Genomic DNA, 22,086 nt, shown 5'->3' on the forward strand with positions numbered 1-22,086 from the left:
TCCCTGGTCACAATATCTGTGCCTGTGTACCTATTTGGCCAAACTATGTCATGATCCAGTTATCAACAAAGATCAATACAGAGTGAAACTAATTATTGCAGATGGTGAGGTGGCTTTCAATTGCGTGCATCTGTAAAGAGGGATCACAGTTCAACAAGTCACCTCCTACCACTAGGTTTCAACACAAACATCCCCGCAGAGGACGAGTTCTGACTGGCTTTCGGCTCAGACACTTAAACTCAGGGGCTGTCACTCAGACACAAAGTCGCGAGTGTTTCGAACTGTCCAATCAGAGACGGCGCCGGGGCAGGTGGGTGGGGCGAAGCTCCCCGACCCCCCGGAAGTTGCTGCTGCTGCGGCTGCGCTGGGGACCGCGTCTCCCCGCCATTAAAGGCTCCACGTGACTCTGTCGCCTGTCTTGCCGAGTTGCGACCTGTACCGACGTTGAGAGTCGTAGGAAGGACTCCGGGGACCCAGGAAACCTAGAAATGGTGAGAGTTTGGGGCCCGGAGTCAGGATTTGGGGGAGGCGTGTCTGGCCCAAAGTGGACGTCTCTTCCCGCTCCTTCCATGCTTGGAATCCATTGTCCCTGCAGGGAATGGTCCCTGGTGGCCCTGCCTCAGCCTCTGTCCCGCTGTGACTTGCCCTGGCCGTGGGGGTCGTAGGAAGGACTCAGGGGACCCAGGAGCCCTAGAAATGGTGAGTGTGCGGCCCCAGGGGTAGGACGCGGGAGGAGGGGCTGGTGGGAAGCGGCGGGGCGGGCCCGGCCTCCTGCGGTCCCCTCCGGGCTCTGCAGCCCCGAGTCCGCAGTGGCGCCGCTCGGCCCTCGGGCCCCTCCGGCCGCAGCGTGGGGGAGGGGCCGGCAGCCGGGCCCGGGCGTCCTGTGGTCCCTGCGCGCGGCGACTTGGGCCGGAGCGTCTCTGGGCCGCTGTGCGCCCGCAGCCCCGCGTGTCCCAGACGGTGCGGGGCCCGCGGGAGGGCCCGCAGGACAGTCGGGCCTCGGTCTCCGGGGTCCGTGCGCGGAGGGGCCCCCAGTTTGTGGGGTCCCCAGTCCTTTCTGTCTCCCCAGGAGGCCTCCGTTTTCTCCTGAGTTTTCCAAATGTCTGGGGAGAAGGGTTTCAAATCCACAACCGTGTCTGCCCAGTCTCCGTCTTTCTAGGACTGCCAACAGTTGCTTAAATGTCCAATCTCTCACCCAATTCCCAAATTCCAAATTCCTGCCTTTGATTAACAGCATTATTATCAAGTCTTTGTTCTCCTTGGTGGCTTTGAAACAGATCCAATATTTTAATTGTTTATCATTTTCTCACGGCCAGTGATGGCTGTTTTTAAAAGATTTGTTTTGTGTGCGTGGATATTTTACCTGACTGAAAAGCAGCCTATAACCACCTGGAACTATGTTGTGTGAAATCCCTGTGCCTCTCCGTCAGGATCTTTCCTGGGCGCAGACATGCTATTGGAAGTCCTTTGGGTGGAGGCTCCTCTTGAGAAATTTTTGCATGATGTGTCCAGACAGCGCTGTCCCTGAGTCAGTCACCTTTAAAAGATGTATTCATTTTATTTTACTGTCAGTTTTTCAATGAATAAAACCTTATTTAATCAATAGAACTTAAAACACAAAATATTCCCAAAGGAAGAAGAAAGAGGTGAATTTGAGAAAAAATAAAATATTCCGGTTTTACATTGCATGTACTTAATTCTTCTTTCCTTTTTTCCCTTCCATTGCGGGTAGTAATATTCTGAGGTCTGTTTTTTGTGTGTGTGTGTGTGTGTGTGTGAGTTCAAATAGATTTCCAGTGTTTAGATTTGCAGAGTTTAAGTGTTCAAGTCTGATTAACAGTTTATAAATAGTTTTCTTGTCATGGAGGTAGGGGTATATTAACATCATTTTTTCCAGAATGCAATACATTTTTATGAAGTTTCTTGTTGAGCCAGCAATGTGCCATACAATTTTCTTTCCTCATTTCCACATAAAGACTGGTTTGAGTGTTTTAGCTGGATTGTTCAAACACTGGGTTTGTGTCATTTAAAATATCAGTGGTGCTCCAAATAACTCCAGTGTGGGCAGAGGCCTGAGGCCAGTGAATCTAAGGCCCCTCTTGAAACTGCAAAGGAAAGGACTTGAAGGCCCACTTGTGCTTCCTGGGGAGCCTCCCCTGCAGGTGTCCTACTGTTCACACCCCCATGGAAGGAGCCTTGATCCTGAGAGGAGCTGCAGAGCCCTGGAAAGCTGGGGGTGCACGTGCTCATGGGGTGGGGAGTGACGCCCTTTCTGAGGTTGTAGCTGTGGTTCCCTTGGGCCTGTTTCTAGACATAATTCCAGTTTTGCATCCACAGTGTAGGTGCACTCAGAGAGTAATTTGTTTACACTGAGAAAGTCTATGAGAGTCAGGAGCTCTGTGTCCTGGATTAGGGCCCGTTAATCTTGGGTCCATTTGGGTCAGAACCTTAAACTGGATCCAGCTGAGTTTCCTCACGGTGAGAATGGAGCCTGAGAGAGGGAGCATGTGCACTGTTCCCTGGGGAGAGGAGGGTGTGTGGGGCTCCCAGAGCTCCTTCTTGTGGCTGCTCAGGTGCCCTCCCCTCCTTCTCCAGGGACTGACCCCCTCCAGGGCTCTGTCTCCACCAGGAGAGTCAGGAACACGGGACCTTCTGACTGTGGCTTTCCTTCTGTCCAGTGGGAAGCAGGCTGCTCATCTGAGCTGATTCCAGTGTTTGTGTTTCTTTCCTTTGGATTCCTTTATCAATGGACTAGTGCAGCCCTTTGGCTCTAGTTTCCCGTAGTGCTTGGGTCCTTAAGTTGATTGAGAGAGACAATGTGAAGAAAGCAAGAAATCTTTTTCATTTTTAGATAGGTTTTTCGCTGTGCATCTCTCTACAGAACATAGAAATTTAAAAGTCTAAAGCAATTGAATTTCTATTTTAATTGATGTCAGGGAGACTGAAAGCTTATGTAAACCTTTGGAAATCCAATGCATTTAAGGGGTTAAACACAAACCCTGATTGCATTATAATATGCCACTTGTTACTGAAAATACTCTCAGATTGAGATATAGCGGAAGGACAAACTAGGATGCTGCATGTCCTTTTAGTCAGAAAGAGGAGATTTGAAAATTTTATTTTGTATGGTTTACACTTTTGTAACTTGTAGTGTTTAAAGGAATTAAATCTTAGAATGGTTTCCTACATACCAGAGTTAAAATTAAAAAATATAAAATTCCTTGTTTGATTGAACTAACTGAAGAAGACTTCTGGCCAACATACCCTGGTCCCCTCCTGCGCTAGTGCTCAAGTCACCCCCAAATACACAGTCTTGATCATTTCTGAGCCTCCTGTTCATGTTTCTTTATATAAATCAATGAGACTGCATATTTTTCTTACCCACTTTGTCCTCATAATGAGCAGTCAGACTCCACATTTTTGGGTGACTGCTCACAGCTTAAGCCCCACCCCGCCCTCCTCCCCTTGTGCCCCGACCTGGACAAGCTGAGGAGGAAGCCTGGGTGCTGCTCTCTCCTCTAGAGCAGGCAGGAGATTCCCACCACCCCAGCCCCTGCCTGTGTGCAGAGCTCTTGCCCCGGCCCCACCCCCAGGCCCAGTGAAGCCCCAGGCCAGGCTCCATTCCTTGCTTTCTGAGCCCTGTCAGAGCTGCCTGAGAGGCCGGCCCTGCCCTCCCCTCAGACCTCTATTATGTGAGTCCTAAGCCTTTTCCTACCCTGTGTGTGTCCCTGGCATCAGTCTCATCATGGAACCACCCCTCTGCAGGGACCATAACAGTTGGCGCCCTAAGCAGCATGTCCAGACATGACCTCACCCGTGGGTCTGTCTTCTCTTGCTCTGACTTGCTCCCCCTCTCTGCTGCCTGGTGGCGGCATGCACTGTGGGCTGCTGCTTGCTGGGGAGCTTGTGCTGTGAGCTGTGCTGCCCCGTGTTGCATTGTTGACCCTACCTAGTCTCAGTTCTATGTACAGATGAACAGGGTTGGCAGTTTCAAGAATGTATAGGCATTTCAGAGCAGGACTGCGGGATTGGGGCCTCCTTAAATGAGTCCTGGTTCAATGTCTTTGTCAGGCTTTATCTGTGTGTTAGAGTGAAGCTGTGACAGAAGCTGGGTTGGCCTCACATAACCCAGGGAAGGGGATGGTGGACAGGGACTATACCCTGTGCAAGAGGTGGGTCCATCAGATGGTCACTCCTGAAAGAGCAGTCAAGAGAAGAGATGGGGAAAGGCAGGCAGTGGGTGGCAGGGTGAGTCCACGCTCCTAACACCAGAGGGCTCCCCAGGCCCCTTCAGTACCTCTGCTGCTGTTCCTGCCTCTACTGCTACAAAGACCCTGACCTTCAGGGTTAGAGGGGACAACACCCATGGCACCCCTCTGGCACAAGGGATTAGTTCAAACCTGACTTAAGCCCAGGGTTTAACCCTATAAAGCAGCCAGTTGTCATGGGGGAGGCTCCCAGCCCTGGTGGCACTGTTTTGAGGCTCTCGGGTGGGAAAAAATTTGTAAATACCAGGGAAGAGAAGTACTCCCTCCCCTGAAGTGTATCCCATGATGAAAACAAAACAGGAAAGATCAAGAGGAAGGACACAATAGATAAAATACTGAGACAAAGGTCCTTAATTTGACCCACTTGGACTTCCAGAATAAACTGAAACAGTTTACCTAACAAATCACAAAGGTACACGGCTTTACTTTTGGGCCTCTACAACACAGGGTCTGAATTAATTTTGCTCTCTGGTGTAATGCACTAATTCAGGAAACTTCCAGCAGTTAATCAATACCAGGTGTCAAATTACAGTTATACCTGGGATCCCACTAAATTTAAGGAAGCTGCCCCTGATGATCTTAGGGGTGTTGAGGAATATAATATAGAGGAAAAATAGGACAAATGTTTCATCTTTAGCCCTCAGAACTGCAGTCTTGCCTAGATTCTCCATGGTTATAAACACCCGTTGTCCTAAAATATCCCATAGTGACCTGGGAATCTCTGATCCAATGAGCAAGAGTTAAAATTAAGTCAAGTCTTTGACACTTACAAACTGGCTTGACAAATTGGGACACCAGGGACCTTATTCCACAAAGAAAGGAGTTAATATGGCCCATCATAAATTACCCAGGGCCTTGAAGGATTACAGTGTGTATAGAAAACCTAGTTAGTGAGGGGTTGATTATTCCCAGTGCTTCTTTTAACAGCCTGATTTGTCCTGTTATTAAACCTGGAAAGAAGGACTGACACCTCAGAGTGGTTTACCTCAACTTGAGGCTGTGTTTGCACCACACAGACCTCTATAGCACCTCCCCACATTATGGAAATTACTGACCACAGCCAATCAGCAATTGATAAGTATCCTGCTCTCACAGGTTTGGCTAAGTCTGTTCTGTGCAGTCCTGTGTCCACAGCCTCTCAGCTGCACTTGGCCTTCCCCTCTGAAGGGACATGATGCCCCTTTACTGGGTTATTCTCATGGATCTTCCACAGCTGTGCCCTCCCACAGTCACTGCAGGTGGGGTCTGAACTCATCCTGGTTTCTCCAAGAACACAGGTAGGATGTTAATTAATGACATCTCCTCTGAGGACATTTAGGATATAGAAATATTGAAAAAAGGAGCTCACAAAAAGTGGAGTTGACTTTACTACTCATATAATATGAGGCCCTGACAATTTTGTTAAATTTCTGAAAGTTATTTGATAATCTGAGATCCGCTCCTTCTCTGAGACCATGAAGAAATAGCTTTTCTTCCTCTCAGCACCCACAATATTTATTAGGTTCTTTTGTTGTTCCAGAGGTAACATATTTCTTTCTTTCTTTTTTTTAAAAGACTTTATTTTTCCTTTTTTTCCCCAAAGGCGCCCCCACCCCCCCCCCCCCCCCCCCCGCCCCAGTACATAGTTGTGGGTCCTTCTAGTTGTGGCATGTGGGACACCACCTCAGCATGGCTTGATGAGCAGTGCCATGTACACACCCAGGATCTGAACTGTTGAAACCCTGGGCCGCTGAAGCGGAGTCCACTTGGCCATGGGGTTGGCCCCATAACATGTTTCTTGTATACAAATCTTACTTGAGCTTATTTGTGCTGCTAATTTACTTGCAAATTTGCCGCCTTGAATGGGCACTCCAACTGCAAACGTCTGGAGACTTTCTTCAAATTGTCATATAACCATAACCCCTGTTAGTGCCCTCAGAGACTCCTTCACTATAGAGGCCTCAGTGACCTTTTATCACTCCTCCTGGGGTACCCATAATGGCCTTAAGTTGTCCGTAGGCTTCTGGTGCAAGAACCTGCCCTAGGCCCCATACCAGGTGCCATTAGAGCTGCAATGACCTCTACTTAGAATGCTACCCTGACAGTAGATGGCCCTGAGCATGGGACCTTCTATCCAGCAGTCCATTTTGACTTGGGACCTGGAAATAGCACTCCAGGAGCTCAGCATGACTACTGAGATTCCCCAGGAGACATGATGGAGCCAAACCTGGGCCCTCTGGGATATCCTACCTGCCTGAGGGGGTGGTCTTCCCTGACCTCAGTCTCTTGCCAGGCGTCATGGTTTAGAAGGAGGTCACTCCTTTCCGACACCCCCTGGCTCCCTGGGGAGCTCCTGAGGACTCCTTGAGTGAAAAGCAATGCAAGCTCACAAAATTTAGGGACAACAGCACCACATTTGTACATGATGGTGCCTAGGCAGAGTTGTTGACTTTCATGTCTTTATTGGGACATCTGTGATGAAGGACCAGACCCAAGGGTCATCACAACTGACTGTACATTAAGCAGTTATCTTAGCACTGGACAACTGGCTCCAGCTGCAGACATTTTAGACTATGGATGATTCCCTTAGAGTTGCCCTTTTGTGGAAAAAGAACTCCAGGGGTCTCTTGCTTCACAGTTACCTTCAATATAAGTCAAAGTAACACTTGTCTCTACACATATGAAGGTCACACACAAACTCTCACCAGGACACTCTTTATCCACTTGGGAGTTGCCGACACTACTGATAGTAACGAAGGCACTCATTTCACTTCTGGGAATATACTGGGCTCTTAACAAGGCGTTCAGTGGAAGTTTCTCCTCTCTTCCATGTCTCAGGGTGCTAGCCTCATAGAGCACCATCATGGCTTATTGAAATAAGTTCAAATTAATTGAATGAGAGGTGGTCTGTTTCTGTCATGAGTCAGTCATCAGTGGTAAATATTAATGTCTCTGTGTTTATTTTATTCCTATTAGACTGTATGTTCTTTTAAGAGCAGTTAATAGGTTTACAGAAAACTTGCTCAGAAAGCACAGAGATCTCCTACATAAACCTTCTGCCTCCACAGTTTGTGGTTTATTGTATATTTTATATTGCTGTTGTACATTTGTTACATTTGATGAGCCAATGAGCAAAATGTTTGAACAGACAAAGGGGCTTGCTCTTATAGAGGACAGGAGGAAGCTGGGAGGGGCTGTTCACAACAGAAGTCCATGGAAGGAGGAGGAGAGATCAGGATGGTGACAGTGGCTGAGTGTGATGGATTCTCATTGGTTGGGCTGTTGCTGGGCAAGGAGAAATTCTTCCTTCCTCCTACTGGGGTCTGTGAAGTAAATTTCTTCCTGTTGTGGAATGGGAGGGACACTCCTTCCTGTTTGGGCTCTGCAAGGTTTGGTGAGTAGTAGTTCATGAGAGCTCGCCCTTCAGGGCTCCCTGACTGCATTTAAAATGAGATTTCCTGTATTTGTTTTCACATTTGCAACCCTAGGTGACTGTGAGGTGTGGCAGTGGCAGAACCCAGAACCCATGTCATGAGGCACAGGCCCCTGGAACACAATACTCCCCACTGTCACAGGAACATCATCTCTGCACTAACAAGCACAGTTCCACAATAGTCTCAAAGAGATGCCCTCCCTTGTCTGAGCTCTGTGAGTCCCTCAGGTGCCCGGCTGTACCTAAATCACTCTCCCTGAGATCTCTGGCACATTCCACCCGATGGTGTCAGTGGCTCATGTGCTGACCACGCCCAGTTCCCCCACCTCAGAACCCTCCTCCAGAGTGAGTTTGGAGCCCACCCACCAAGGCCAGTGCTTACTTTCTCTGGATCAGGACTCACCCTGCAGAGTTCCAACCGCAAGGCCTGTGGGGAATGGTGATCTCAGCCAGATCCTCCACAGTCCCAGGGCCCCCTCCCTAATCATGGCTCCCAGAATGCAGTAGGCACCACGGCAAGGGAAGTGGTGAGAAACTGCAAGGATTCCCACCTTTTGTGAAGTGCGCAGGCACAGGTGACACCCCGACTTTTGTTGTAGGCCAGGCCCGCTGTTTCTTGAAGGGAAGAGGCAGAAGTGAACCAAGCTATGTCCCAATGTGCTCTTGCAATAACTTCCAGTGTTTTCCTAGGTTCCCAAGGTGATGGCTCTGTGGCTGGAGTCCTGGTGTCTGAGGTCCTGAGGCCTCCACCTGCAATCAGTGAACATTCCAGAGCAGGGAAGTGATGAGGACCTCACTGAGGACAGTCTTGAGTGGACCTGCTCGAGGTGTGCATGCAGGTGAAACCTCACGGGGTGATCCCAGATTGTGGAGACCCCTGTGGAGGACACGGTGGCTGGGTGAGGACACAGACCTTTGTTGTCCGCACTGAGCTTCCACTGGGAAAGCAAAATGAGGAAGGAGCACGTGGTGAGGGGCGTGTTTCTGGAAGTGATCATAGCAGTGTGAGGGGCTGGGACTCGGTGATCACTGCAGCCATCGTGGGCCCTGACTCTCCCTCTTCAGGGCCTGGGCTGTGTGTCTCTGGGCCATTATCTCTGAGGGTCTGTGACTTCAAGTGTCAGTGTGTGGGTGTGTGCACATGTGTGTCCAGTGAGAAAGCCTATGGATTTTGTCTGTCTGTGTGGGGGGCTGTGTGTGTATGTCCTTAAAACCTGGAATACTGTTATGTCATTTGGTGCCTGACTGCCCTGGTAGCACCTCCGTCGCCATGTTGAATTGAACTGACGTGAGCAGACAAATCCTCGTCTTCTTTCTGATTGTATTAATCATGTGTTTTATTTTCTGTCACTTAAGATGTTTTGATATCTTGGGGGCCTCTCAGACATAGGGAGACCCTGCCCCTCTAGGGGCATCTCATTCCACGTTGGCGGTGGACAGCTTGACTGGAGCAGGCCTCTCATGTGCATGCTGCCTGATCCAGTGCCCTGTCCCTACAGACCTCCTGTCTGCCTCTCACACACCAGACAGTATTCCCTGCCCTAAACCCACGCAGGGCCAGGAACCAGATGACAGGACTGTCCCTAGGCCCCAGAGGCTGCTGGGATTGTTCAAAGCAGCCAGTCCTGAGCTGCTCACTCTGCCCTGACTCACATTTCCTGTGGGACCCAAATGAAGGCTGTGGCCTAGGTTTGTGTCCCCCTCCTGATTCTGCCTCCTGAGCAAACCTGATGCAGCCCCTGGGACCCTGCCTGGCATGGCGTGCCCCCTTGTCTTGGTAAATGTAAGTAATAATAATCTTTAAATGACATTGGCCTGTCCATGTTGTCACTTACTCACATCTATAAATTAAAATCTCAAATTAGATGCTGATTCTCAGGAGAAAGTGTTCAGTGAAGATGGTGGCGCCACCGTGGGAGGACGGAGTGAGGTCTGTGGGAATGTGAGTCCACAGCAGAGCTGATGTTTCCCAAGGAGCCTGCAGCAGGGGACATGGGGGCTGAGCGAAGAGAGGCTCACCTTTGGTCCCCTCACTGAGCTCACAATAGAAAAGCAAAGTGACAAAGGGACAGTTCATGATGAGGGAGTTTCTGGATGCTTTTATAGCAGTGAGAGGGGCTGGAACATCATGACTGCAGCCATTTTGGACCCTGACTGCCATCCAGTCTCCCATTTTGTGTTTTTTGTAGAGATGTCCTGTTTGTACTGTGTGGTGTCAGGAAGGGTGAAATCCCTTCCCCATCTGGAGGGGCTGAGACCCCCTCTTTGGGGATTGGTTTGGGAGCCAGGAGACACCCCTCTACCAGGAGGGATGGGAGTGAGAACAACACAGTTTGTGAAGATCTGGGCCTGTGATGAGGTTTGTTTAAAGCTTCCATATGAGTGTGTGTGTGTGTGTGTGTGTCTGTCCATCTGTCTGTCTCTCTGTGAGCCCCGATATGCAAGAAGTATTGGTGTGACAGGTCTTGTGGTAGGGTGCTTTGGTGAACAAAGCAGAGCAATTATCCTGTTCACATTAAAGCTGGCATTTTTAGGAGATAAGACAGAAGATATATATGTAAAATTATACCAAGCGCCTGATGGTGACTGGCCCTAAAGAGTAAAGAAAACTGGGAAGGAGTGTAGAGGGCCTGGGCTCTGTGTGTCTGTGGAAGAAACATCTGTGTGTCTCTGAGTCATCAACTCTGAGGGAGTGTTGCATTTGCCCATTAAAACCAGAAGTCATTTTTCTCCTACCTTGAAATAAAATGGTCTCGATTCCAGAGGTTACACCTCTTAGCAATGGCCTGGAACATAGAACTGATGGTGTTATCTCTCCAGGCCAATGCCAGGCTAAAGGAAAGAAAGAAAATGAGGGTAAGAATTTAGCCAGTCAGAATCCTTGATCAGACATCTTGGAAGGAAGCAGTCTTTTCTTTTCTTTTCCATGTCAGCTGCTTTTCTTCCTTTTCAGTTTGTTTCGGAGGTCACCAGGATATATATGCACAGGACCAGAAGACAGCTGGAACCTGCTTGAGCTGGGAGGGCCACGTCCAAGGTTCGAGCCCCCCAAGCTTTGTTGTCTTCTGGGTAGTGATGACATCTTGGTACAGTTTCTTCCAAGGAGATTTAAGAGCAGTCTTTATTCTTAGCAATTCATTTTTACAATCTTAATGTTACTAGAAAGTTAGACTTGTCAGAAAGTCCTTTCCTTGTATCTCCTTGAAGATGAAGCATTTTTGCTGGGACACTTTTGTAAAAGCATCAGAGTAAAACAATAACTCTCTGCAAATGACAAAGACTTAAAAATGCCCATTTTTAAAGATCCGATGAGTGTTTATTATAATGGAATTAACAAGCAAAATTGGTTATTTTTGTAACATACATTTTAAGATAATAACTGGAATTTTGACTGATAACATAATAGCAGGACATATCAGATTTCCAGAACTCTCAGACAATTTCTGGAACACTTAGAACATTTACCTATGCAGACACAATATAAAGAGGCTTAGTGTTACTTCTTATTTGCCAATGCTTCCCATCTAATTACACATTATCAAATAAGCCTAATTAGTTTAACATGTCCCTTTTTATAAAGAGGGAGAACAAATCTATTCCAGGGGATTTCTAGGAAAACTCACAGTTATTTCAAAGTTGGAAAGACTTCATTTAGAATTGGATTTTGGAGAATTTTGTCAAAATATCAAAGTTTGAGATACTTGCCTAAATAAGATCACAGAGCATTATGAATCAACACTTAATTATCTGTTTGACCAAAGTGACAATAAAGATTTCTAAGTTTACATAGTTGTGAGGAAAATTTAGCTCTTTTAATATGGAGAGTACTGAGTTCAAGTAATCAAAGACCTGATGAAGACAACATGGGGCATAGGTGATTATTTTGGCAAAACACAAGATCTTTGTTTTTTTTTTTCTCTAGGCAGATTACTTAAAAAAGGGAAAGAAACAAACTTTTTATAATCTCTGATTAGCAAGAGCACACCAATCATTCAAGAAAACTTTGTCCTTTAAATAGAGAGAAAACCAGATACTAATTTTGCAGCAGCAACTTTTGATGTTAAAACTCATTTGCCTAATTAAATTTATTCCAATCTTAGGCACTTCTGAGCACAAATAAAATTCCATTTCCTTATTATCTTTAGTAGTTTTAAGTACATGTAGTAGGAATTTTAACTCAGAAATTTTTAATTTCTATTGAAAACCAAGAAGGAAACAAGTTTGAACTGTCTTTACATTAGCATTGTGTGGATTGGCAGACTTACAAATATTTTTTTTTTAATGTTTTTTTTTTTTAAAGATTTTATTTTTTCCTTTTTCTCCCCAAAGCCCCCTGGTACATAGTTGTATATTCTTCATTGTGGGTCCTTCTCGTTGTGGCATGTGGGACGCTGCCTCAGCGTGGTTTGATGAGCAGTGCCATGTCTGCGCCCAGGATTCGAACCAACGAAACACTGGGCCGCCTGCAGCAGAACGCGCAAACTTAACCACTCGGCCACGGGGCCAGCCCCACAAATATTTTTTATAGTTTCTAGAAACATGTGTTTCCTCTTGGTACATTTTTCAGCATGACACAAGACATATTTACTAATAGATACAAAGATCTTTAATTCCTCTGTAGAAGAAAGCCAAAGTGGATAAACGCGTGTTCAGTAATTAATGTTTCAGTATTTTCTTTTATTTGGAAATGATCTGGATAGTCAGTTTAACGTAACTCATCATGTAACTTAACTCAGCAGAACTTTAAGGTTACAGGTTACCAAAAAGATTTGGGGAGACTATTTAAGAAGTACACTTAGAACTTTTTATCTTACTTACACCTATTATTTTCCTTGTTCTTAACAACTAAGTTTAGATTACCCACAAAAACTTCATTAGACAGTAGAAAAAGTCAGCCATCATTCCAAACTAATTTTTCTTGCTGAAAAATTTTGTAACAGATAACATGGACTCATGAGTAATAAACCGAGGTAGAATAAAGAATTGTGTGCCTGCATTACATTGAATGTTCATAACTCTAAACACGTCTATTTTAATTAAATCAACACACTTCAACTAGCTTTAATACTGAATATTTTCCAAGATCATGTCAACCTGAAAAGCATTTGTGTTAGTTTCTGTTATATTTTTGAGAATTTTTTGAATACTAAGTGCTTGTTTATTTAAGCCAAATAAATAGAACTATTTACAAATTAATTTTTGTAATACCATCCACAGGTGGAAAAATACCTACATATCTATAACACATTCAGAAGAATGCAAATAGAGACTTTATAGTTTTCATTTAAAAATTTTAGCCATGAGACAGGTATGATAATTTAAAACCCACTAGTTTTTAGAAAGTTGAATCTAATTTGTTTTTCTGGTAGATGGAATAAGTTAAGTTTACCTACTCAGATGGCTAAAGCGTTTGACTGATATCTGTGGAGAGACACTAAAAAAGGTTTTTTCATTTGCCCAAGTTTCAAGCAACCTTTCCCTATTTCGTTTTTCTCCTGATAAGAATGACCTCCCTGAAGGTCATACTTTAACATTTACATCTCAGAGGCACAGGGAAGGGATGCAAATCTGTCCAAGAAGGACTTTGATTTCCTAAGAGCAAAAATTTATAAGCCTTTTGAGATGAATAGGGCAGGTTTTGGGATTGGTAAAGGACTTTTAACTTCCTCTAGAGCTGTATTTCTAGTTCTGTAAGGATTTGTGAGACCAGGACAGTTGCTCTCAATTCCTCAAAGAATTGAGTTGTTGGGGGCTGGCCCCGTGGCTGAGTGGTTAAGTTTGCGTGCTCCGCTGCAGGCGGTCCAGTGTTTCCTTGGTTCGAATCCTGGGCGCGGACATGGCACTGCTCATCAAACCATGCTGAGGCAGTGTCCCACATGCCACAACTAGAAGGACCCACAACGAAGAATATACAACTATGTACTGGGGGGCTTTGGGGAGAAAAAGGAAAAAATTAAAAAAAAAAAAAGAATTGGGTTGTTGCCTAGATGCTAGAGGACTGACACACCCATCCACCTGTGTTGGAATGTTTTCCTTTCTCTCTGGGTAAATTTAGCTTAGAGAAAAAGGAAAAGAAAAAAATTCCATCAGACTCTGAGTACAAATGCAATTTGGCCAAATTTCTGGTTATAAAGTTGTTAACTCCTTGGAACATCTTGTCAGGTTTCAGCCAGGACAGGCCAGGACAAGCAGTGAATCCTTCTGGCAATATCGAACAACCTCTTGGACTGAAGAGTCATCCCCAAGGAGGGTGCAAAAGATACTGTCTTCACAAGTTCTAGAGTCCCTCTTAAAGATAGCCAAAAGAAGTAAGTGACAACTTGCATGAATGAGGCAGGCAGAACGCCAAACCAGGTTCTAAGGACAGAAGCCAGAAGGCAGTAGCCGTCCTCGGGAAAGAAAGGGTCAGTAACCAATTAGTTTGGATTTGGAAAGGAAGGGACAACGTGGAATTTTATTTCCCTCTCAACTTGGCTACAGACAGTGATCTAGGAGAAGCAGGTTTTTGCCAGTTCTCCCAGGATCCCATCTGCAGGCTCCAAGAGGTGTTTAAAATAGAGCATGCAGCTCTGGTATTTAGCAGAATTTGGCAAGGTTTTTCAGTAATTTTAATTGTAGTTTCTCTTGACTCTTTAAAGAAACAATGTAGTAGTTTACCAAAAAATCCCTCAGATTCCAGTTAACTTTGAGAGGAGCATATATGGTGGCCCACCTTTGAAGGTAGATATGGGGAGTCTGTAAGGCCATTAACTTGGTGAACTTTTGCTTATGGTCATGTAGTCTTATTTTCGGTATATCTTATATCTTTAATTTTTCATTAGCTTTTTGCAGTGAAAGTTTTAGTGAAGCTATTTATGGAATGTTGCATATGTGTTTTTAAGTGCCTTTCTTAGATGATCTTACTGAATGGGACATTCCTCATAATAGCTATTGATATTTCCCTGAGACGGATAGCAGTTTGGCAGGACTCGTAGCTGCAAATGCAGCATCATTCACATTTCTGTCCAGCCTGATCTAGCTGCAAATGGGGGGCAGCTCACGCTTCTACCCAACCTTGTTTTGGGGGTCACAACTTGATAGTTACCAAGCCAAGCTCTCAGGATACAAAAAAAAATCTTAGTACGATTTTGCCATTTTTGTACAGGTTTATAGCTTCTGGCACCATAGTTCTTAGATATAAAATAAGCATGTGTGCCTGAAGGTGGCACACTTAGCTCTTTAGATTTTTAAGGACTCTGTTTCTTTTAGCTAAACTTTCAGGCTTCTCAGAGACAAACTTATACTCAATGGGATGGTCCGCTGGGTTGGAGATTGTGTGATTTCACAGTGGACCTCATTGCATGGAAATTTTCTTGAGGTTGTTGGGTGACCTAGAGTCATTCTGACCCAATCCATGACCAACTTATCCTAACATGGGAGCCTTTTATTTAGGTGGTGAGCAGTCTAACAGGTTTTAATTGCCCCACCTCTACCTACCAATTTTTGCAACTTTTTGATCTCTCAGATCCTTTTTAGCAATAGCCTTTATTTACATAAAACAAGAAAAATAAACATGTGCACCTTAACATACCAGCAATAACCAAAAGATGTTACTGCAGACTGACCATGGAAAGGCCCTATGCACAGCATCAATTCCCAAGGTGGAACCTGGGAGTGGGGAATTGAACCAGCAGACCTCAACAAATAGGGACTGCAGACTGATGCCAAATAGTAGATGGGAAACTGCAGCTGCCACAGGCAGTACCCAGCATGGTATCTGGGGACAGAATCAAGAGCTGGGGCTTCCAATCAAATGGGGAATTGTGGTCTGAGCTACCAGCAGTTCCCAATGTGGCACTGGTGTATCCAGAAAAATGGGGAACTGACTGGAAAGCCAATTAGATTGGGGGCTTTAAGTGAGAATGTGGACCTCAGAACCCAGAAAGAATTTATCCACAGCCTTTGGAAGTGGTGAGAAAGAGAACTCAAAAGAGGTTTATGGGTCCCACTCCTGTGTTCATCGTTGTCCCAAATGCTTTCCAAAGTTTGCTTTGAATCCTGTTACTGCCATCAAACCTGTTAAATAACAAAAATTCAACTGAGTAAACTTTAAAGATCTAATTGGCTTTATTGAGCTGCTCAAGAATCGGGCAGCATCCCATCTAGCAAGTAGAGAGGAGTTCTAAAGGGCTACAGACAGGGAAAGGATTTTAAAGGCAGGAGGGGAAGTCATAAACAGGCAAAAAGGATTATTTCAGACAAGGTTATCACCCTTGGGAACAAAAATGTCTTATTATGTGGACCACCTCATCTTCCTTTGGGGGATGGAGGGAGCCCCTGTGGCAGATTACGTCATTGGTGCTGATCAGAAAATCACAGAATGACCATGTAAGACTACTTTCCTGGGGAAGTTTGAAGCTGCAGTTAGGTTAGGTATTGAGCCCCAGTTTGGTGATGTGGGACTAGCAAAAGTGACTCCATTTTGGGCCTGTGGTTTTCTTTTTAACAATAGTTTCTAATCAAATGACTAAGGTATTTTTAATGGGAAGCCACACTTGTGTTTGTTAATACTCTAAACAATAATTTTTTGAAGCAGGCAATACATTTTTAAAACCATTCAAAGTTAATTTTGTCAATTCTGTTTCTCTATAAAATGAGAAATGATATTACAGCCTGTAGTGCCATTGTCTATCAGTCTGGAGAGGGTTTGCTGACGTGGGCATTGTATTCAATGCGCTAGGGGGTATAAAACAATATGAGGAGCTCCGCTGACCCACTCCCCAGTGAAACTGGTGGGAATTCTTTTAAAACAACCATTTGAAGCTTCTGGAAATTGTCCTAAAGGCAAACAGCAAATGAGGAACATCTATTCACGAAAATCGGTGGAAATTCTGTGAGAAAGGGGAGACTGGTGGCATTTGAATTGTGTCCACCTCCTCTCTGATCCCAGCTCAGCAAGTGATCACTCCTCTCCAGAGCGCTTAACCGAGAAGCAGAAGGCAAGTTTCCTTCTCCCTAAGCTTCCAGAAGGGGGGCTTTTTACTGATGAGCAGGACTTCAGCATTACCTCTCCTGCCCTCAGCTACCTATTGCTGAATTTTGGCCAATTGTCGGTTCATGTGAAAAGTGGGGACACCCTTCTTGCACCAGCCCCTCCTCATGGTACAAAGGCTCTGCTGTGCTCCTGCTGTGCTGAGAATGCTGGGCACTGACCACTCTTTCCCCAGCTCATGAGGTGGCTGTAACATGAGACAATCAAGAGGACTCTGGCTGCTGTCTCTCCACTGCACTGATCACTCAGCCCCTAGAATGGGATTGTCACCCAGAGAGAGGCTTCCTGGTGTTCCCACCACAGCTCCAGAGTCTGGGCACAGAGAATTTTGCCTGAACACAAGGGAGAAGGCAGCCGTAAAACACAGCTTTTAATTCCTTCCCAAAGGGATTAACTTGGCCAGCAAAAAAACATGAAAAGTTCAACTCTAAGGACACTCTCAAGAAAGTGGAGAATGAAGTGAAAGGAAAGTAGTAGATTTGTGTATTTAATGAACATATAGCTAACACTGTAGCCTGACTGGCTTTCTGGAAAGAACCAGGAAATTAGACTGCTGGGAGGAGGCTTCCAAGGATCAGAACAAATATCCAACAGTGACTTCAGAAACCATTTCTACACAGGAGCAGGAATTTCACTGGAGTATTTGGTAGAGCAAGTTATGCCCCATGACATTGGTGAAAACAGTAGAGCAATCAGCCACCAATTAATCTTGTTTAACCATAGGGTGTGTCCATGAAAGAGGAGTAGAATCCCACCATTACCACTGTCTCATGACAGTAGACATACACAAAACTATACCCGATTCTAGGAGCTACATCAGAGTTTTCACTCCATGGAGGACACAGACTTAAAATAATCCACCCAGTCACTGAACAAATAAATAAGCTAATAACAATAAGTAATCTCAATAGGAAGAGGATCAGTAGCCAGAGTTGCTACGGTATATTACCTAACCATCTGATTTGCATGAAAATATGAGATATGCAAAGATACAGGAAAGTAGGAACTATACACTGGGGAAAAAACAGCAATTGAAAAAAATTCCCCAACTTGCACAGGAAACCCCAGTAAAAGTAATATGTATGTGATGTCTCCGCAGACACAAGGGAGGTTAGAAGGCAGAAGGATAACATATTCAAAGTGCACAAAAAAACCTGTCAAGCAAAAATTCTGTATTTGCTAAAACTACCTTGTAAAATATAAAGATGAAATAATAACTTCCCCAGATTAACAAAAACTGAGAAAGTACATTAATAGCCAACTGTCTTAGGAGATTACTGAAGGAGTTCTTCAGGTTGAAAGCAAGATGACCCAGGATGGTAATTGATATCAACATAAAGAAACAAAAACACCAGTGTAAGTAATTATGTAAATATGAAAGGCAGAATAAATACCTATTTTCTCCTTTCTTCTCTTAGATGATATCAAAGAAATTCTATAAAATACTATATTTAATGTTCTGTTTTGCTTATTCTGTCTAGAAATGTAATATATGTGTAATTTATTATTAAAAGCATAAAGGTCATGGGTGGGAGCAAAGCTGTGTGGGGCTAAGGAAGTGACTACAGATAGTAAAGAAATAACTGTAACAATATATTATTGGTTAAATCATTAATAGATTTAATCTGCATGACAATAACGCCACAAAATGGGCAAGAGAGAATAGAGCTATATATGAGTAAAGATTCCATTTATCACTAGAATTAACTTAGTATGAATCTGAAACAACTCCTTATAAATTAGGAGTATATGTTAAATAGTAGAGCGATCCCTACAAACAATAACTTCAAAAATGTAGTGTAGTAGTCATTTAAAAATTAAAATGCTACATTAGAAGATAGTCAGTTAATGTAGTGGAAGCCCAAAAAGAAGGAGCGGAGAAAGTAAAAAGATCATGAGAATTGTATAAAAAAAGTAAAATGGCAGGTGTAATTGCAACTATGTCAGTAATGCTGAATGTGAATGGATTACAATATCCAAACAGGAGGAATAGATTGTTCCCTAAGATTAAAAAAAGAAACCATGACCCAAATATATGCTATATACAGGGAGCACACTGTAGATTCAGAGACACAAACAGATTGAAAGTAAAAGCATGGGAAAATATACATCTGGAAATATTCCCCACAGGAAAGCTGGAGAGATGATACAATTAACTAGCAAAGTAGACTTTAAAACAAAAAACATTACTACAGATAATGAGGAAGATTATATCATAATTGAAGGGTGAAATTTTATGGCCTGCAGCTACAACAGTACAAAGAAATTTATAGCCATGAATACCTATACTAACAAAATAGAGACATCTCAAATCAAGAACCTATCCTTTTACTTTAACAGATTTGAAATGATGAGATCTGAAACCCAAAGCAAGGAGAAAAGGAAATAATAAATTTAGAGCAGAAATTAATGAAATGAGGACTAGAGAAGCCACAGTAAAGATCAGTGAAACCAAAAGTGGGTTCAATGGAGAGATTAACAAAACTGACAAATCTTTAGCTAGACTGATCTACAGCAAAAGGGAGAATATTCAAATTCATAGAATCAGAAAGAAAGAGGGAATCCTAATAAGAGAATTCAGTGAACAACTGTATGGCAACAAATTTGATAACTGAGGTGAAATGGACAAATTCCTTAAAAAACACAAACTACTGAACATAAATCAAGAATCAGTGGAAAATCTGAATATAAGAAGGGAAGGGATTGAATTAGTAAACAACCACCCACAAAGTAAAGTTAGGCCCAGATAGCTTCAACACAGAATTCTCTGAAACATTCAAAGATTCCTTAATAGCAATTATTCACACATTCATTTAAAAATTTAGAACGGAGAGAAAACTTGGCACTCATTTTGTGAGTCCAGTAAAACAAATACCGGCAAACACAATCCAGCAGTATATAAAAGAATTATACACTATGACAAAGTGGGATTTATTCCAGGGATGAAAGGTTGAGGTAACATCCCAAAATCCATTTATGTAATAAAGAATGTCAATGGAATAAAAAGGAAAATGGGAGATCATTTCAACAGACTCAGGGAAAATGACTGAGAAAATCCCGTACCCTTTCATGATTAAAGCGCTCAGATTACCAGGAACAGAAGGAAATTTCTTAATGTCATAATTAACATCTATGGAAAAGCCACAGCTAATATTACATTTAATTGTAAAGGACTGGATGCTTTTCCCTAAAGATCCAAAGAAGTTGGCCACTTCTAGAATCTACTGGAGATTTTAGCCAGAGCCGTTATGTAAGAGGAATAAAATGCATAAAGATTGGTTAGAAGGATGTAAAAGTATCGCTCCTTCCAGCTGAGATAACTTCATTTTAGAAAACTCTAAGGAATCCACTAAAAAATACTAGTAGAACTGGTAATTATGATCAAAACATAAAAATCAATTCTATTTTCATACACATACAATGGACAACCTGAGAATGAAATTAAGAAATGCATTGACAATAAAATCAAAAGGAATAAAATACTTAGGAATAAATTTAGCAGAAGTAGAAAATGAATACTCAGAAATCTGCAAAATATTGTCAAAAGAAACAAAAAATGTATAAATTGGAAAACATACCAATTTTATGAATCTGAAGACTTATTCTTAAAGTGGCACTAGTCCCCAAATGATCTGAGATTCGGCACATACCTGTCATGATCCCAGCTTACTCCTTTATAGAAACTGGCAGGCTCTTTCATAAAGTTATGTGGAACTGTAAGGGAACCAGAATAGCGAATACAATCTTGAAAAAGAATAAGAAAGTGGTAGGATTAACATTTCCTATGTTCAAAATATGCAATATGCAATGGTAATCAAGAGTCTGTGGTACTGACACAAAGATAGACATACAGATCTGTGGAATAGATTGAGATTTGAGAAATAAACCCATATATCTGTGGTCACCTGATGTTTTAAAAAAACTGCCAAGTATGGGGCAAGAATATTCTTTCCATACATTGGTGGGGGGCAAACGGGATAGCCATATGCAAAAGGAAGAGGTTTTGTCCTTACCCTTCACCATATACAGTAATTTACCAGGAAGAGTAAATACCTAAACATAAGAGTAAACTATAACACACTTAGATAAAACATAGGAAAAAAATCCAGACCTTGGATTTGGCAAAGAATTATTAGATAAGGCAGCAAGAGCAAAAATGGGGGAAAAAAGGTAATTTTGATTTCATAGTATTAGTGACTTTTGTACTTCAAAGGACACCATCAAGAGTGAAAAAAGCCTTTGGAACCTGTGTGCACTATTGCTAGGAATATAATATTTTGTTGACAATATGAAATACAACATGATGATTCTGCCAAAAATTGTAAACTGAGTTAGCATCTGAACTAGCAATTCTACTTCTGGGAATTGAAGTAGAATTGAAAGCAGGGACACAAACAGATGCATATCCACTCGTGTTTACATTAGCATTATTCGTGATAGCCAAAAGGTGAAGAAACACAAGTGCTCATCAGATGAATGGATCAAAAAAAAATCTGGCATATACATACAAGGGCTTATTATGCAGTTTTAAAAAAGCAAATTCTGACATGTGCTATAACTGAACTATACACTTACATAATGGTGAAAATGTATATTTTATGGCGTGTGTATAGTACCACAATTAAAAGTAAAATTCTTAAGACGAGTGAAAACAACTGACAGAATGAAAAATTTTTGCAAATCATATATCTGTTAAGGACTTTTTATCAAATAAATCTAAAGAAGTCTTAAAACTTAATTATGAAAAGTTAACTCAATTTAAACATGGCAAGAGTGTGAATACACTATATTGCAAGCAAGATAGACAAAGGGTCAAGAGCATATGAAAAGATGTCGGACATCATTAGTCATCAAGGAAATGCACATCAAAACCACTGTGAGATACCACTTCCCAACCACTAGGATGGCTAGAATCAAAAAGTGAGACAATAAGTTCTGTTGCTGATATATTTAGAAATTTAAACTCATACATGGGTGGTGAGAATATAAAATGTTGTAGTTACTGTGGAAAAATGGGAGTCCCTCAAATATAAAACCTTAAATTACCATATGACCCATCAATTCCACTCCTAGGTACTTCGATACTTTGTGTGTGTGTGTGGGGTGAGAAATCTCAATCCACCGACTTAGCGAATTTCAAGTATACAAATTGTATGTGTATACTAAATCATCACGTTGTAATCTTTAAACATACAGAATTATATATAACACATCCCATCCTGTGATTAGACTGAGAAGAGTCCTTGTGCCCAGGCTAGGGGTGTGGGATGCAAACTTCCCACCAGAGCCAAGAGCTCTGGGAATTTTTTATCTTGAGTACCACATGAGTGGGGGTGGGGAAAGGATGGGTAGAAGGCTCATCCCTAGTAAGAGTC

General features: G+C 43.0%; 1 protein-coding gene across 3 annotated transcripts in view; it reads left to right on the forward strand.

Annotated features, from left to right (window-relative positions):
- The first annotated feature begins 371 nt into the window (after positions 1-371).
- LOC124252021 (zinc finger protein 14-like) overlaps positions 372-22,086 on the forward strand; it is a 41,692-nt gene continuing 19,977 nt past the window's right edge. The window contains exons 1-2 of one of the 3 annotated variants that reach the window (XM_046685098.1): positions 372-491; positions 596-699. In XM_046685098.1, coding sequence (XP_046541054.1) covers positions 697-699 — 3 coding nt within the window. In that variant the 5' untranslated portion in view covers positions 372-491; positions 596-696. The other 2 variants (XM_046685097.1, XM_046685099.1) reach the window with 2 other exon arrangements.

The sequence above is a fragment of the Equus quagga genome, chromosome 14, assembly GCF_021613505.1.
Source record: "Equus quagga isolate Etosha38 chromosome 14, UCLA_HA_Equagga_1.0, whole genome shotgun sequence".
Taxonomy (NCBI): Eukaryota; Metazoa; Chordata; class Mammalia; order Perissodactyla; family Equidae; genus Equus; species Equus quagga.